Below are 18,274 nucleotides of genomic sequence, written 5' to 3'. Positions count from 1 at the left end.
CACAGTGAGTGCAATCGGAGAATGGGAAGGGGGAGAAAGAAAATGCTTTGCTTGAATGGAAAATCATTAATCTGATTTGCCCTTCCCAAAGTTGCTTATATAAAAAATAATTTCTTTTGTACCACTTTTCAGTTATACAGCCACAAAAATGAAATGTGTGTTATATATAACTTAAATCAGTGCTGTCCAATCAGGATATATTTTCTATAGAACAGCTATATCTCACTTTAAAATAAATTACTTTGATTTATCTTTTAATGCAGTTCTTTTAACCTGAACAACCACTCTGAACTACATTCTTAGATTAACCAATATATGTGATACCAAATTTACTAACATTTTGAGGTTTTGTGCAGCAGTAATGTATCTTGACTACATTATTGTGTATTTTAACTGAGTTTTAACTATTTTATTTTGTATTTTTTGTCAGCCAACTTCAGCATCCTACGACTGAGAAGGCACAGTACAAACTGAAATGCTAACAAGGAATATATAATATAATGTAATGTAATAAAGTATAGTACCATACCATAAATTACAGCACTAGAGAACATAAAATGCAGTGAAAGCCAATATTGTGGTTAAGATGTGGGACTGGGGACCCAGGAGACCCAGGTTCAAATTCTTACTTCACCATGGAGAAATCACTGACTAACTTTGAGCAATTACTATCCCCCAGCCCAACTTACGTCTCCTCTTGAAGCTCCTAAAGGGAAAAACAGTATAGTATAATATTGAAATGAATGCAAGTAGAGGAAGTCCTTGCTTAACAACTATTCGTTTAGTGACAGTTTGGACTTATAATGGAGCTGGAAAAACCCCCCAACTTATGGCTGATTTTTACACTTACAATCGTTGCAGCGTCCCCCGGTCACGTGATCACAATTTGGGTGCTTGGCAACCAGTCTGCGTTTATGACTCTCACAACATCCTGTGGTCACCATTTTTGACTTTCCCGACTGGCTTCTGGCAAGCAAAATTAATGGGGAACATGATTTACTTAACGACCACATGATTTATTTAATGCCCACGGTGATTCACTTAATGACTGCTGCAAAAGTTGTGAAATCGGGTCAGATTTGCTTAATGACCTCTTCGCTTAGCAACCAAAATTCTGATCCCAATTGTGGTTGTTAAGTGAGGACTACCTGTATGTACTACTTACAGCTTCCCATTTATGAAGACACTGGCATAGATTTAATCACAGCAAAGTGATTTTCAGGGGCAAACGTACTGCTGAACCCTTAAACTGAGCTTGGAAATGTCCTACAATAATGACGAATGTCTCAGGAGATGGCAGCACCTGCCCAATCTTATTTAGCCTCCAAAGCTACCTCTGTGTTGGGCCTACAATTAGTATTTGGATAGGAGACCTCCAAGGAATCACAGGGTTATAGTTTAGGCTGGGAAATTCTTTAATTAAAAAAAAAAAACTTGAAGAAGGCAGCAACCACTTTCATCTTGTTGCCAAGAAAACTCTTCGGATATTTCTGTGAAGGAATCAGGAGTCAACCTTTTACTTTTAATAGTTAAATAGATCATCAGGCTTTTCCTAATTTTGTCTGCCTGATACAATAGAACAGCATCAGTTGTTTTGAAGTTAGCTTTTCTTTCTTTAGATACAGTAATTCTTAATTTAGAAATCACTTTATAATTAAAATGCTAGAAGTGGTCCATCTTATTCTTACAGGAGCAGAGTTTTTTTTTTCAGATTGAAAATTAACCTAGAAAGAACTCATTTGATTATATTAATGAAGTATTAAATATGTCATGAACTAGATTCTGAAAGTCTTGATTTTCAGATTATAGGCCAGAGAGTCTTGTGGATTTAAAGTGCATGGCAAGTTTTTTTTTTAATGATTTGTTTCTTTATGTGAACTAATTCAGAAGCTTATCTTGCCAGACACAACAGTAAAGTTACTCATCCATGCAGATGCAGGTGCAACATTTGGACATCACAGCCATAATTATTTTATCTTTTTATTCCTCTTCGTCCTCTTACATAAAATGGGGTTACAGTGTATCTCTTTGGTATAGTTCTTATGTTTGAGGAAATAGTAAAATGCCAGCAAAGCTTGTATTTTGCAGAGGCTGCTCTTACCCATATATTTATGTGTTTACCTTATATACTATCTGTTCCAACAAAATATATAATATACCATTTCTTTCATGCTCATAGTGTGTCAGAGTGTTACTGTCTAATGTGTATTGGGCATGTTTTAAAACTTAACAAATACTCCAAAGTATTGCTTTTTCAAAAGGCATTTAGTTGGAGTAAGTGATAGTATTTTTTCCCCCAATTTGAGGTCTTCAGTGATAAGTGTCTACCATTCTTCTATTTATTTTGTGGCCCACAATGCATAGCTGCTGCCTCTTGGGTAAATTGTCTCAAAGATGGCTTTTCACATTGCATTGCAAATATATAAAAAGTGTCTTGACAGAAGTTGTCTAAATGTGAAACAATAAAGATCTGACAGATAATACAATTTTGGCATCTGTACCAATGCAAGGGAATCTGAAAAAGAAGCAAAGGTTATAATTGTGAATTTTCTGTAGTGAAGCAAATATTACTACAACTGATACTGGTAGTTTGTAACAATAGATTAATAATCTTTTTTTTTTTTAAAAAACCCTTGTAATGATTTTGTTCTATGTATAGTGCAACATACAGTATAAAGGGAATTTCATAATCATGTTTCTTCCTGGTGGGCAGTTTTAAAAAGCAGCTGTTGAAAAAAAATTAATCTGATATTAATGTAGAAGCAGGGATGGATCTTATATGCTGTTGCAGAATTAATAAATAAGCTTTGGAAAATTCAGATTTGAAAATCTGTTAGTTTTGGCATGCTGCTATCAATACCAAAAAAAAAGTCAACATATTTTGAGTTCATGTAATTAACCACTTTACATTTTTAAAAAATCAAAAAATCTGAAGTAAGAAAGGAGTTGTTGATAATGTGTAAAAATTCACCTGGAGAGAAATTAAAGCAGAAGGACTGAAAAGACAACATAAAAAATAATGTATGGTTTGAACTATCAAAAAAATCCTCTTTTGTATTTTGGCTTAACATTTTCTGTTTGGAAAAAGAGTAATTGCAATTTTACATGTTAAAATAATCTGTGTAAATAAAGTTTTGCTATATTTACTGTCTTTATGTTTGTGAGAATAGAGATGGAAATTTTGCTGTTCTCTCACAAGAAGTTCATGTCTTCAAAATGAATTTTCAAGGGATACTGCTACCTTTTATCAGAAGGCAATTTTGCAACCATTTTGTAACAGGGTTGTATAAATATTTCTGGTGAAGAAGTGGCATATACAACTTTTTCCAGTTGTCTGAATGTGGCACATTCATGTCCACTGCAGAAATGATTGCACTGAATCTAAGCAGGGTAGCCCTAACTATCCTTCCAGAAACAGGTAACAGTCGAGTTACCTCAGCTTTCTAATTTCCCCCAAAAGGGAAAAAACACCTTTCTGACATAATCTTAGCTACCAATAATCAGCCAAAGTCATGAAAGCAGAATGTAATTTCTTTGTGAAGATAGCTGGGGTGATTTATGTGCAGTACAAACTTAAGCAAATACTGTAGTAAATTCCTAGAAGCAACTGTTGTCTAGGCTAATGAGGCGCTACCCATTAAATGCAAAAAAATGTTCTTTTTATTCCCTCAATATTAAAATTACATGAAGGGTAGACACAATAAAAGGTATGTTGTGAAATGAGTTACTGAAGGAAGAAACTCCAAAGTGAATATTTTAATTTCTGCTGTGGCATATTTAACTGAGGCTTTGCCTCAACAACTTATACTAGTTCATTGTAAAACAAATAAGCATTTTACTTCGTAAAATAAGTAAGCAAGTAGCTCTTCTGTCTATATTTTAGGTATATAAATACACATATCTAAGCTTCAGATGTTCAATGTATGCTAGAAGTATTAATGCTGTGCCTTTGGATTTCAGTGTCTTAGTTATAAAATGACTCAGTGTCAAAAAGCATTGCCCATGCAGTAATCTTTTGTTGTTCTTTTCCCACAGAAATGCCCCCCAAAATTAAGAAAAAAGGACATCCTGGTCGAGAACAAAAGAAGGTAGGTTATAATATGGGATGGGGGGGGTGGAATAAGCATGATAATCCTTTGCTCAGCATTCCATAAGTTTGTTTTTAAACAATGTGCCCTTCTTTAGGCCCTAGTGAAAGGGGAAAAGAACAGCATTCATCTTGAGTACTTAGACTTCCTTGCATTAGGAATAGATTGTACCTCCATTATATCCAAGGCTTTGGTTCTAAGACTACTTAATTATTTCTCCTCTTAGCCCTGGTCATGGGCGGGAGTTTGCTTACTGTTGAATCTCAGCTTCCAATTCTGACAGAAGAATAGTTAGAGGAAATATCAAAATATCAAAGTTTTTAAAAAGTTGTTTCATCTGCCATGCTGTTATTTAGAAGAGCTGTGAAGACCTGGCTCTTCACCAGGCCTTTGGCAAGGGAGAATGAGACCCCTTGCTTCATCATGCTTGCCATCTTTTATTTTTATGTTTCATTGATTTTGTTGTAATTTCTTTGTTGTGAGCCGCCTATAGTCATTGAGAGTTGGAAGGTATACAAATAGTAGTAGTAGTAGTATTTTGGGTGAAAGTAATTACTCAGTTAACTCAGTTAATGAAACGCCTGCTTGATGGGACAAGAAGTTAAATGTTTAATTTTTGCATGCGTCCTGCCTTTCATAGCAGAATCCCCCTGTTGATTTGCTGTTTCCAGCTGTTGAAACTAGCACTGATAGTTGAGTTGGCTCAACATTAAACTTATACACTCACTTATACACAGCGTTGTGTGTTTTTCCCCCCCCAAACTGACAGTAGAAAATGTACAAGGATTGCTTTCTGATTTTCCACAGTTGTCCACCACATCTCGTACTCCCTCCCAGTTCATTTTTCTCTGATTGCAAAGAATTGGTTTGGTATTCACTTTTGCAAAAACAGCATAGGTGGAGGAACTGTATAGGAAAGAGCCATTTGGCAAAAGGGTGAAGTTGAAGGAAAAGAAGCATTCTCCACTGTTGAGTTTCTGTGCAAAAATGGCTCATTCCAAAACTGCTTTGCCTTGAATGTAGGATCTGCTTCTTTCTTGCAGCATCACCATCATCACCATCAACAGGTGCAGCAGCAACAGCAGCAGGTGCAACCACAGCAACTACCACCACCACCTCCATCTGCCCCTCAGCAAGCAGCCACCACAGTCAAGTCTTCTCCTCCAGCTTTTGTTCCGACACAGATCCCAGTTCTGGAGCATCCACTCCCAGGGAATATGTTTGACACTATTTCACATTTTACTCAGCCTATTCTGCACCTTCCTCCACCTGAGATGCCGCCTCATCTCCCCCAGCAGCCTGAGCACAGCACTCCTCCTCACTTAAATCAACATACAGTAGTGTCCCCTCCAGGTAAACCATTTTAGGTGCATTAGAAGCTGTATGTTGAGCTCGTGAGAACTAACAAGCCACCTGTACTTTCATCATTCTTTCCCAGTTGAGCTTTGCAGTAAACGAGCACCAGATCAATCCAGGATACTATAAAGGAAGTAGCAGTTCAAAGTTAAAGAGACAAAATACAATTTTAGATGTAATTTCCAGCCAACTAAATCCATTGTGAAGTCAGATCTGATTATCTGAGATATGGTTACCTGTTACCTGGGAAAGCGAACTGCAATTTAAATCTTAGTTTAACTGAGACCAAACTCTGGGGATGTGGAAAATCTATCTTCAAGGAAAAGAACATTCCAGAGAACTCCAGAATGTTCCCTTTTCTCCTCCAGACCATGCTGTTGTGTCTCTTCCAATAAGGGTCTGGCAGTTTTCCAAAGACTGCCCAATTACTGCTGGAATTCCAGAGTAGTCTGGAACATTCTGTTCCCAGAATAGTAGGTTTTGCATGTGCCTACTAAAATCCCAGTTAACGAAACTGTAGTTCCTTTTACACAGAACAGCATATAAACAGAGACAAGATGGAGAGGGTGCCATTTGCAGGCTACAGTTGCGTGTTTTACAAATACTGTTGTTATGAAGGCTATCACTTCTCTGTAATTCCTAATCATGGGTCTATCAGTGGAGCAAAGTAAGGCAAAATTTTGAGATGATAGAATGGACTCTATTATTCCAGATGTAGAATAGCATCTATTTAATGTCACTTTATGTTAAATGTACACTGTAAGTAGAAAAAGTAGTATGAAGGGGCTAGTTGGGGGTAGGGAGTCCTTCCTTCCTTCCTGCCTTGAAATAGTTTATAATATTTCCTACAAACAGTTTTACTACAAAATGAGCTCTCTAGTTCTCAGCTGCTTGTGTAGATTTTGCCTTGACTCTTAGAATAAGGGAGTCTTTTGGAGTAGGTAGCCATAATTTTAACTGATTAATTAATATTAATAGTAGTAGTAGTAGTAGTAGTAGTATCATGGGCTCTGTGCCACAGTATTTAATGTAATTAATGTATCACTGTTTTCTCTTCTTCAGCTTTGCACAATGCTTTGCCTCAGCAGCCCTCGAGGCCCAGTAATCGAGCCGCAGCACTCCCCCCCAAGCCATCCCGGCCTCCCGCAGTGTCGCCAGCCCTTAACCAGCAGCCTCTGCTTCCCCAGCCCCCACTCCCACAGCCTCCCCAGGTGCTCCTGGAGGATGAAGAGCCTCCCACTCCTCACCACAACCTGCCGCTGAGTAATAGCCAGATGCAGCTCTACTTGCAGCAGTTGCAGAAGGCGCAGCCACAGACTTCTCTCCTCCCTTCAGTGAAAGTGCAGTCACAGCCTCAGCCCTCCCTGCAACCTCCTCCTCACCCTCCAGGACAACAGTTACCGCATCAGTCACAGCAGAGGCCAGTACATATGCAGTCCATGCAATTTCCACCCCATATCCCACAGCCTCCACCGCCCCCACAGCCGCATCTGCCCCCGCAGCAGCAGCAGCAGCAGCAAACAACCCCACAGCAGTCGTCAAAACCCCAGCAAGTCATCCAGCACCACTCTTCCCCAAGACATCACAAGCCAGACCCCTACACAGCAGGTGAGTTGTTTGAGCACGAAACATAGCAGCATAATGGACAGGTTTCCAGTTGCTTACTGTCTGGTCAGATGAATGGAAGTCATCACTCTGATTTAAAACTTGTGAAAAATTGCTTGCTACCTTTAAAATAGCTCTGTAAAGAGGAAATTTAGTAAAGCAGGATAGAAATCACTCCCTTTTCTCTCAAAATCACCCTTGTTTGTTTGCTCAATTTATATCCCACTTCTGTATTTACATGGAACACTCAAGGTGGCTTACTGCATAAAATACAAATAAAATACAAAAAACTAAACTTGCTGAAGCCATGGCTTTCAATATTTTTTTTTCTGGGATTATTTCATTTTATCCAAAATTTGAAATTTCACTAACACACACTTTATTTTCCACCTCTCTGTAAGCTCATAGAAGTAAGAGTTCATTATGCAATCTGGAGTCCAGAATAAAGCAGAGATCTACGATGTGCAGAGAGCTGCATTTGCATTCAAGCCAGTGCAAGATTATCTTTGTTTCAGACCTTCAGTTGAATGTGTTGAAGATGGAGAGGGAAAAGGACAGGGCAGTTTTTCCTCCCCATTCTCTACTCTGTTCTAGCTCTCCATGCATTCAGCTAAACTCCTGAAGAGGGATAATATGCACGATGTTTGCTGTGCAGTGTAATATCCTTTATTTGGTTCTCCCTGCCCTTCACGTGGGCTTGCTTTAAAAATTTCAAAAAAGTTGCAGGTCTACATCTAGTTATTTTTGCAGAGTGATAGAAAACTCAAGTGGATTGTCTTTTTAGATTTCGGTGCCTGCTCCCTCTTTGTAGATTAACTTCACTTGGAAAAGCTACCTATAAATAGTACACGCAAATTTATTATATATTTGCTTCATCAGTTGCCAACTCTGTGGTATAGCAGAGCTGGAAGGGGCCATTTAGGCTGCTAAGTCTATCCCTCATTCCATGGTCCAGTCCAAGTGGTCCAGCATCTGCTAAATATCCCTGGTAAAATGGGCTCTACCACCTCTTTGAGGAATTGGTTCCGCTGTCAAACAACTCTTACTATTTGTTTTTTTAACATTCAACTGGAATAGGGATGTGCATGAAACATGTTTTATTTTCTAATCTGAAAGAAGCCTTTGGTGTATGAAACTTCTGCTGAATATTTTTACGTCAGGTACATGTTGACAGAAATAAGTCCCAGAACTTTTAGATTCTTCTGGGTTTCAGAGGAAGCAAAATTCAGAGAAATCCTAGAGTGACAAGTAGAAAATTCTGGTATGGGTTTTTCTTCTTCCTCTCAGCAGCTCGCCAATGTCAAATTCCACTGCTCTGTGACACACACACGCACACACTTGGTATTTCCAGTTACTTCCCTCCCTTCCCTTCCCTTCCCTTGCTTCTCCTCAGCCCTGCTGCCTCCACTGTCCTACCAGCCCAACTATCCCTGATCTTCCTAACACCTTCCCTTCCCTCCACTTCTGATCCAAAGCTGATGTCCCAGTGCAGTGTATTTTCCCCACCCTGACCTTTCCAGGGCCTTCCCTCCCTCTTGCTGTTGCTGCCGATATCCTGTACACTTGTTCCTAACTGCAATAGTCTCTGCAGTCAATTACAGTTCCCAGCGTGGCATATTCCACCAGCTTGCCCATCCCTGATTTTCCCAGTTCCTTTTTCTTTCTCCCCAGCCTCTACTGTCTGTGTTCTCAGCTTGCTCCCACTCTCTCCTGCTCCTGCCCCAGTCAACTGACTGGAACACCAGCATTTCAGTCCATGTATGAATAAAACATCCCAAACGTACATGTTTTGATTTTGGCATGTACTACCCCAAACCATCTGTTCTGTACACTGAATGTTTAGCATATCCCTAAACTAGAATCTGCCTTCCTGTTGACCTTTTCTCTGGGATAAGATATAGCCAATTTTTGCCACTTTTCTTCAGCTACCTACAGGGTACTAGCATAGTCTCCCTGTCTTTTCTTCTCAGTTCCTTCATTCTCTTTTCGTAGAGCTTAGTTTCAGGTCCCCTCATTATCTTCACTGTCTTTCTCCAAACCTGTTCCAGTTTGTCACAGTCCTTATTAAAATGTGCCCAGAATTGGATACAGTAGTTGAGGTGGGGTCTAAGAAATGTACAGTATGGTTATTACTTCCTGTGATTGAAGGACTCTACTTCTGTTGGTGCAGCCTCATTGTATTTGTTTTTGGAGCAACATCATAATGCTGATTCATATTAAGTTTATAATTAATTAACTGTTCAAAATCTTTTTCATAAATACTACTGTCAAGCCAAGAATTTCCTATGCTGTATCTGTGTATTTGATTTCTGTTTCTTAGGCATGTAACTGTATTTGTCATATTTTCTAGTAGATTCTCCTGCCATAGCATTCTTCTTATTTCATGAGTATATTAAAATACGCTTTCTTAAAATCCAACATAGACATGCAAATATTCAAAGTTTCAAATTGTCCTAAAATAAAAAACTGTGGCATTACCAGTCCACTTTTCCATGTTACTTCCCTTACTTAAGTCTTCCTTATTGGTTAGTATCAAATCAGAGATGATTGATCCTTATCTGCCTTCCTTCAGTCTTTGAAAAAGAAAGATTTTAGTTAAGATAAGTTATAGAAATAATAATATATTTCCCAGAGAGACTATATTTTGGCAGTTTCTCTCCCAACAGTTGTCAGGTAATGAAAGTCTCCCATCACCTTGTGTCTCTGTTTAGGGCAGGGTTTCTCAACCAGGGTTCTGTGGAACCCTAGGGTTCCATGAGCGGTCACTAGGGCTTCCCTGGGAGATCACGATTTATTTAAAAAATTATTTCAAATTCGGGCAACTTCACATTAAAGAGGTAAGTTTCATTCTTTATTTTTAGTTTAAGAACACTGTTAATGCATATATGCAGGCCTACACAGGAAACAAATATACTGATTTTGTGACTTCCAGCCTGTATTTGAGCCTGACTGTGCTGGGGTTTCCTGAGGCCTGAAAAATATTTCAAGGTTTCCTCCAGGGTCAAAAAGTTGAGAAAGACTGGTGTAAGTGCTGCAATTAGTATGTAAACAGTGAAGCTCATGAACTTTATGTGCCAATGTTCTTCCTGATTTTTTTTCACTTAATTTTTTTTCCTGATTTAATTTTTTAATTTTTTTCTTGATCAAAGTTGTACATAATTACTAACACGTTTTTGCCAGTCCTTGTGAGATGCACCTGTTCTTGTGCCAGCAGTCTGTCATCCATATAACTCAGACCATGGTGCCATTTCCCAAACAAGTTATTTTTCGTTTTCCAGACCTCTTCCATGGACTGTAAGGACTTGTTAATGGGCTTGGACATTGTTTTGTCTTGTCCCTAATTTGTGCTATTGCAGACAGCATATTTCATGAGTCAGTTGCCATGCTTTTTTTTGTCTGTTGTCACCATCCAGTATAACTTTCCTTTCATAAGGTGTAACTGCATGTCCTCTGTTCTTCAGAAATTCATCATCTCTTCTGTTCAGCAGCAGCATCTTATTCTTCCCTCAGAACACACATCTTCCTCAAATGCCTCAAAGCTCCAGTTCTTCAGAATCTTCTTTGCCTTTTGTTGTCATTCCTTTTTGTCCATTGGGCTTCCTTTTTCATTTGATTCTTTTCCTAATGAAGAGTTGCTTCTTCTGTCGTCTTCAGTTGTAGCACTTTTATTTGGTCTAATAGTTTATTTTCCCCTCTTATTAGCTGAAGGATACCTATGTGCTTTTTCAGTTGCATGTGAACTTGCTGTTGATACATGCCAGCTTGTTTTGGGGCAGGAATACAAACATGCCACAGTCATTACAGATCATGACTTCAGAGTCATGTCCATTTTTGTTTTTAGGACACCATCAATAGAAATATTATTTTTTCTTTTTCCCACCTCAGAATGCCAGGTTAGAGGGAAAATCAAAGTCCTCCACTGCCAAACTCTTGTTAACTCCTTAATTTGCTTGTTTGATGAACGTACTCCTTGGAAATGGAACTTCCAGAGGTCCATATCAGTCTGTTGCAGCAGAAGCAATCACGAGTCTTTTGACTGATTAAGGAATAACAAATGTATTATACCATAAGCTTTTGGGGACTGTAGAATTATATTACCATGGGACCCTGACCCCTGGCACTTTAGTTCCTGCACATTAGGGCAGCAGATTCTAGCATTTTTATTCACAGTCACCATAAGAGATTCTGAACTCTACAAAGGTTATGATGGGTAAATAACTCCTTTCTCTAGATTTCCATTTCCTCCTCCTAATTAATTAATAATGGATCTGGACTGCTGGAATGAGAATTCACTAGCTTGAATAGCAATGAACAATAAAGAACCTTATGGAGAATTGTGGCGAAGGACAGAAACTATAGAAGTGAGCATCAGCATTTCAGAGTTGTTTGGAAGTGCTTCTGGATCCAGACCAGAATAGAACATAAAGACCTTTCTGGGTTGGGACTTACTTTTTGTCTTCTTCTGGTATCTTTGATCTAATTTGAACTATTCAGAAGTGCAAGCATTTTGTGACTATAGCCTTTTTGGTGGTGTAGTCTATTATAATCACCTTTTTGTACCACTCTTCTTCTTATGACTATGAAACTGACGTTTCCTCATTCACAGCTCTGCAAGTGAAAAGCATTGCATGTAAAAAGGTTTTTAAATTAGCAAATCTTGGATAACTTAAAAGCTTTTCTTCCCCAAGTTGTCATTTGAATATCATAAGTGCTTTTTCCAAAATTTTTGATTAATTTCTGAATACATTGGTGCTGACTTATTCCAGGTCACTTGAGAGAAGCACCTTCCCCTCTCATGATGCATTCCCCTCAGATGCCACCGTTCCAGGGGTTGCCACACCAGTCTCCACCACAATCAAATGTTCAGCCAAAAAAGCAGGTAAAGATATCTTACAAACTTAAAAGTTTTTTCAGATGTTTGTGTTCTCATAAACATCTTTTCCAGCTTTCATTAGAAAGCAGATTCCTTCTAGAACTTGTATTAGGGAGGGCTCAGGTGGCAATACAGGGAAAGCCATGAAAAGACAACATCATCATCATCACTGGCTTTTGTTTTTATGTCTTTTTTTGCAGGAACTGAGAGCAGCATCTGTAGTTCAGTCACAGCCTATGGTCAAAGAGGACAAGATGCAATCCCCTGTCATTCGAAACGAGACCTTTAGCCCTGCCTTGAGGCAAGATCCTACCAAACACCCAGAGAACATCAAGCCACCTGTACATATCCAACAACGTGAGTGATTTGTCACTTTGTCTGGTAACTCCATGTATTTTGTTGACATAAAGGGGGACAGCCCAATTCTTCAATTTAGTTCATTTTCAGGATGTTTTTTTCATAACACTGACCAGATGGAAAGGTTCTTAAAATTCTAATTCTTATTTCAGGAACAGAGATGAAGACGGTGGACAGCGGACGACCTGTTATAAGACCTTCAGAGCAAAATGCACCACCAGGAGTCCAGGACAAAGAGAGACAGAAGCAGGAACCAAAAACCCCAGTAGCACCTAAAAAGGTAACTATTATACCCTAATTTCCTCAATAGAAAGAAAGCAGAAATGGTTGATAAGATTTGTCCACTTTTGTTATAACGAATCCCCATAGCAGCTTTATATTCCTTAATTTCTAGTGTGGCTTCAGAAATCTAGTGATCAGTATCAGATCTTTACCTGAACTATAACAACATGTTAATAATCTGTATCCTAACAAAGAAAAATGTTATTGTCTGAAGTATGTAAACAGAAATATTACTCTCCCCATGTCATTTTTCATTTTTTGAATTTTAGGTTAGACTTACTATTTATCTTCCTATTAATTAATTGCAGTCAATTGGGTGTGGAACAACACACAATAGTAGTAGTTGGTAGTTCTCCCTCTGAGAGTTTTCTTTTTTGCATTGGCCTTTCATTCATTATGCATTGCTTAAAATAAAATTTTATAATACTTAGATTAATTCCAAGATGTTTTTGAAAATTAGCTTGCAAAATATTTGCTTCAATCTGGCTCTTATCTTTTGTTTTCCACACGTTGTCTCACCAAGCTAGACATTAATAGCTGGGAAAATCATGGAATATTGTTTTCCTTGCTTGTGATTTGTACTTACAACTCTAGTTTAGCCCTTGGTGTACAAAAAACTGCTGGGATTTGTCTATACTCGGTAGTATTCCCAAAATCACCATCCACAAGAAGATAGCTAAGCTCACTCTGCAACACGATTCTTGGTGCAAAAGACATTCAGAGCAACCCACTGGCATTCCAGCTCCTTTGTTGCCTGCTTTAGAAATGGGTAATTCTAATCAGTTGGTTCCAGCCTAGATTAGATTGCAGGGGTTTTGTCAGTAAATTACCAGCTAAACTATTTTCAGCTCTTACTTGTAAGCAAGGGAGGATTCTGAGTTTTCACATGCACCATTGACACCATATTACAGGTTCATTGCTGATCCTGCACTTCTTTTATCCACAGGATTTGAAAATAAAGAATATGGGATCTTGGGCAAGTTTAGTGCAGAAACATCCCACCACACCATCTTCAACAGTAAAATCCAGCAGTGACAGCTTTGAGCACTTCAAGAGGGCCGCCCGGGAAAAGGAGGAGCGTGAAAAAGCCTTGAAAGCTCAAGCTGAACAAGCAGAGAAGGAGAAGGAGAGGCAGAGGCGGGAGCAGGAGAGAATGAGGTAAGAGACACAATCAATTGAGATTGGGGGTGGGCTATGAAGCTGCTTCTTTTTTTCTTTTTTTTGGTAGATACTGTCTACTGTCTTATCTATAGAATCAGCTATGACTTGGTGAAACATAACAACAACAACAAACAACAACAGTAACATTATTGGCTGTGCCTCCTTCCTTGTGCTCTTATCCAGCATTGCAGCTGCCTACTGACTGGGTCCACAGCTACCAGTCAATACTTCTTTCCCAAATACCTTCAGCTGAGCCTTTCTTGTGATAGCCACAGGTCTGTCTTTTTTGGGGTAACAGATATAAATCTTAGATGAGGTGATTGCCTGCCATATTTGGAACCAAGCTACTTCCATGTAGAAACATTGTTTACCCACTCAAGAAATAAGAATGTTGGTAGGGAGGGGTATGCCAGGAAGAAAACAGAAAGGTGCTAATTGCAAGTTAACAAGCTCAGCTCTGTGACCTTAATTAGCTGGCTCCCAGCTGCTGCCTGTAACTGATAAGACTTTAATCAGTTTAGTTTCACACCTTCAGCTTTTGTTTGCCGCCTAAGCTGCCCAGGGCTTGGAGCATGCTAGGCACACAGTAGGTGCCAGAGCATTCCTTTCAATGTGTATTCCCCATTGTATGCCTGCTTACTGTCTTGTAATCCTTTCCTCTGCAATGAATGTCAATACAAACATTAATTCTCTTCTCGCTAATCCCCGTGCTGAGGTGAGCTTTCCAAAGGGAGTGGGGAAAAGGGGCTGTAAGATTTGCCCTTTTACCTGGCTTCCTTGTGAGTCAAGTTCATTTCCACCATTTGGGCTCACCCAGCTGTTTGGGGTCGTGTTCTTCTAACACTGTAAAGCAAAGGAAAGCTGAAGTAAAATCGTAAGCACAGTTGCAGTCACATGATTTCCCACTTAGCAACCACATCACTTAGTTGCCAAGTTGCCAGTTCCAATTGTAGTAGCTAAACGAGGACTACATGTATTGCAAGCTCCAATTCCTGCCAGTTCGTTCAAGATGTCTCTGAGGTGTCAGGTCTTCCAGTGCCTTCAAATCAATGTCCTATGGCTAGGTGGGACTTCTAGTTTCCCCAGTGCTATGGAATAGATGCCAGATCATCATTCTGCTGTTGTTTGTAATCCTTGAACAGGAGTCGTGAAGAGGAAGAGGCTCTGGAGCAGGCGCGTCGAGTTCACGAGGAAGCTCGGCGGCGCCAAGAACAGCAGCCCCAGCATCACCCCCAGCCTCAGCAGCAGGTGTCAGCTGCAGCCTCTGCTCCCCCAGCACAGAGCTCTCAGCCACAGGCTTCGCAGTCCATGCTGGACCAACAGAGAGAGGAACTCAGAAAACAAGAACAGGAACGAAGGCGCAGAGAGGCAGTAAGTGAGGGAGGACGACATCCTCCAGATTTAGAAAATGTTGACAGCTAGATCAGCAAGAGGCTGTGTTTGGTGATTTAATTTGAGCTGGCTTTCGAAGTGCCAGAAATACCCAGCCTTTGTCAGACTGTGAGGCTAATCTTCTGTAAATATACCTCAATCCTACAGAGTGGCACTTACTTTTGAGTAAAATAAACATTTTTGGGATCATGCAGGAAAACAAAATACATGTGCCATCCCTAATATAAATTAGGCAAAGTAAAATAAGCATCTAGATCCTTTTGAAGAGATTAGAACAGTATTGGATTTTATTCCATTTAGGAAAAAGAATGATCGTTGTGAAGCAGGACTAGTAATACTGAGGGAATTAGAAAATTACTGATGAAGTTCATTTGAAAGATCTTTACCTTTTTTAGCTCTCTGATATTTTCCCTCCAAATATCTACCTTTTCTCTTTTTTTCTTTCCTTGTTTCTTATTACTCCTTTATTTCAACTACTTGCTCTCCATGGAAAATTCATGCTGTGCATGCTACAAGCATACATACACCTTCCACATATAGACATTGAAGTTCATCTGTTCTTTCTCCCAGAATATTGACCCTCTATCATTAATTCTTCCTCCCCTCCCTTTTTTCTTTTACACTCAGTCTCACACATCTGGACCAGCAGTTCTTGTAAGCTAAATGCCCTGCTGCTGTCACTTTATGCCTCTTTCAAGTTTTTTGCCTTTGCCTTCCTTTTGTCACTCCTTCACGGGCATTCCTCAATATTATATATTCTTCATTGTCTTTGGCTTTCTTCTAAAAGACAGGAAATTGATTTATAATAAGAGAATATGGCTCCCCCTTGACCCCTGGTAATGTTAATCTGTATGATTAGCTTTTATAGATGAGAGAGAGAGTTCTGGATCAGGTAGTTGCCATTACCAGTTCAACCTATCGAGATAATTTTTTTCTGTGAACCCAGATAGCTGATGTATTCTTTTTCTTTTTCCCTTTAGATGGCATCTACTATTGACATGAATTTCCAGAGTGATTTGTTGGCAATATTTGAAGAGAATCTTTTCTAATAGCACCTGGTTTTCTTCGCCCGAACTCCTTAATTTCCCAGCAAATTTTTGACTCTCCATAGTGTTGTTGGCAGCTGGGAGGAGAGCATTCCTGCAGCCTTTCTGCATGTGTGACGGTTGTGGCCTCAGAAGTATCAGCAGAGTCTGCCTTACAATTTGACTTTCTTCCCGCCCCCACCCCTATCCCCCAACCTCACTGAAGAAAGCGAGACCAAGATGAGTCAACTCTGTACTAGGTTTGCGTCAGTGGACATGCAGTTGCTGGGAATGGTGCCCCTTATCACTTGATATTCTCTATGCCAAACCTACTTGCAGTATATCCAGAACTTGATGCTGTTTACCCTTTTTCTATTCAAAAGCGTTCTGAATTCCAGAATGTCTTTGACGCTACCGTGCTGTATGCTGGCAGCACCAGACACTCTGCATTGAGAGGCTGTGTACAGGAAGACCCTGCCTAGGCATCAGCAGGGAAGACACACAAGCTGTTTTGGGTCCTTTCATCACTGGCTTTGCCTTTAACTAAACTTCCCACAAGCCTTTAGCTGGGAGCCATTCTCTGTAAGTGTTCGCTTGTGAAAAAGGGAATAATTTAGTGGAGGTGTCAAGTAAGTGTAACTGGCCATTTGAGTGAGGTTTTTGTTTTAGCATTGTGTGGATGACAGGAATCTGAGCTAGACTACCAACCAAAGTCAGTTTCTTTCAATCTGTTTCTTTTCCTCCAGATACATTGGCACTGCTCAACTCTTTGAGTGGGTATTCTTGTCTCTTCATTACAGAGTGGAGTGGAGTGGGGAAAACATTAGCACCAGGGGAAGCTCCTACCCTGTCAATAGTGTTTGACTGTGGCTGTATTGTATAGTGAATATAGTTGGCATATATTTGTTTGAGTTTTATGGTGAGCTCACCATACTTTGTAAAGACACTGCTTCTATTTTGCTCAGTTCCAGACTTTTAGTCTATATTTTTAACTGTAATACCAGAAAGCTACATTTTGGGTTTTAAATGTCATGGAGTCTGTTAAAATTAGTTTTTATACGCAACGGAACAGCTCCGGGGAGGGAGGTGGGAATGGATTTGGATTGGCAGGAAGGAAGGCCTGTTCCTGTTGTCTTCCGTTGATTCCTTTCACACATTAGCAGTAATCATTTTCCCAGCACTTTTAGCATATTCTTTTCATTTTACTCTTTCAATTGTTCCACGTTTATGTGCCATAAATACCCACTATACAGTACAATACTGGTGTGTCAGTATTGGCCAATCTCTGGAGTAATTAATTGGTTTTACTTTAATACGGTGAATATGCATTTGGTCTGTACTGATCATGGAATAAACTCATCTCTTTTTTTTTAAAGTTGGTGTCGTACTGACATTTCTTTTAAATCTTGCTTATGGTAAAATGGCTTAAGTGAGAAAGGCTGTAAGGAGACTTGTTCTTTTCATCTGTCTTGCTCTAGCAGGCAGGAAATTCTCCAGCCAATTCATACAGTTTCCATCTTATCAACAAACTAGAAAATATTTACCCTGGGAGCAGTAGCAGTGGAGCAACAGCATTCTGTAAAAATGGTAGGAAGAGGAAGACCAAATATCAAGCAGTTAGTGCTTTCTCAGCATGGCTGGTTTCACACTGTAGCATTAAGCCAAAAATAGGGCAATCATGCATACTGGTTGTTTTCAATCTTGTTCCTGTTCGGGACAAATCTCAAAATGCAACATAGTTTCCAGCAATAAAATTTAGTCCAGCTTCCCATGTTGTGCTAAATCAGGAGCACCTGAACTATTACAGTTGACCCTATAAAGATCCAGAGAAAGAGATAGCACTCCATTTTTCTGCACTCTTGGTCAAAATAAGTGTTCTAATAATGAATTGCTGGACATGGATTTGACAGTTCAGAGCTTGCAAGTTGCCATTCTCTTGACAAAACATGACTGCTTGTTTCAGAACTTCAATTGGTCTAAGTAGTGGGTTTGGGTTGTGAATTAAATGTTATTCCAGGTGTTTATCCTGGTCAGGTATGGTCTGGCTAGCTGCTGTAGAGGAAGCAGTTGTTCTCTGGGGGCAGCTCCACCAACCTCATACTTGCACCTTCAGCCAAAGACATCACTATTTTTCC

General features: G+C 39.5%; 1 protein-coding gene across 4 annotated transcripts in view; it reads left to right on the top strand.

Annotated features, from left to right (window-relative positions):
- BRD4 (bromodomain containing 4) overlaps positions 1 to 17,514 on the top strand; it is an 83,284-nt gene extending 65,770 nt beyond the window's left edge. For all 4 annotated transcript variants that reach the window (XM_063292558.1, XM_063292557.1, XM_063292560.1 and 1 more), the window contains 9 exons: positions 4,036 to 4,088; positions 5,132 to 5,441; positions 6,507 to 7,052; positions 11,816 to 11,928; positions 12,123 to 12,279; positions 12,432 to 12,559; positions 13,508 to 13,719; positions 14,865 to 15,093; positions 16,095 to 17,514. In XM_063292558.1, the coding sequence (XP_063148628.1) occupies positions 4,036 to 4,088; positions 5,132 to 5,441; positions 6,507 to 7,052; positions 11,816 to 11,928; positions 12,123 to 12,279; positions 12,432 to 12,559; positions 13,508 to 13,719; positions 14,865 to 15,093; positions 16,095 to 16,163 (1,817 nt within the window). In that variant the 3' untranslated portion in view covers positions 16,164 to 17,514. The remainder of the gene's footprint in view (positions 1 to 4,035; positions 4,089 to 5,131; positions 5,442 to 6,506; positions 7,053 to 11,815; positions 11,929 to 12,122; positions 12,280 to 12,431; positions 12,560 to 13,507; positions 13,720 to 14,864; positions 15,094 to 16,094) is intronic.
- The last annotated feature ends 760 nt before the right edge of the window (positions 17,515 to 18,274 follow it).

This window comes from Candoia aspera, chromosome 2 (assembly GCF_035149785.1).
Source record: "Candoia aspera isolate rCanAsp1 chromosome 2, rCanAsp1.hap2, whole genome shotgun sequence".
Lineage (NCBI taxonomy): Eukaryota > Metazoa > Chordata > Lepidosauria > Squamata > Boidae > Candoia > Candoia aspera.
This window is presented reverse-complemented; position numbering and strand designations above follow the sequence as displayed.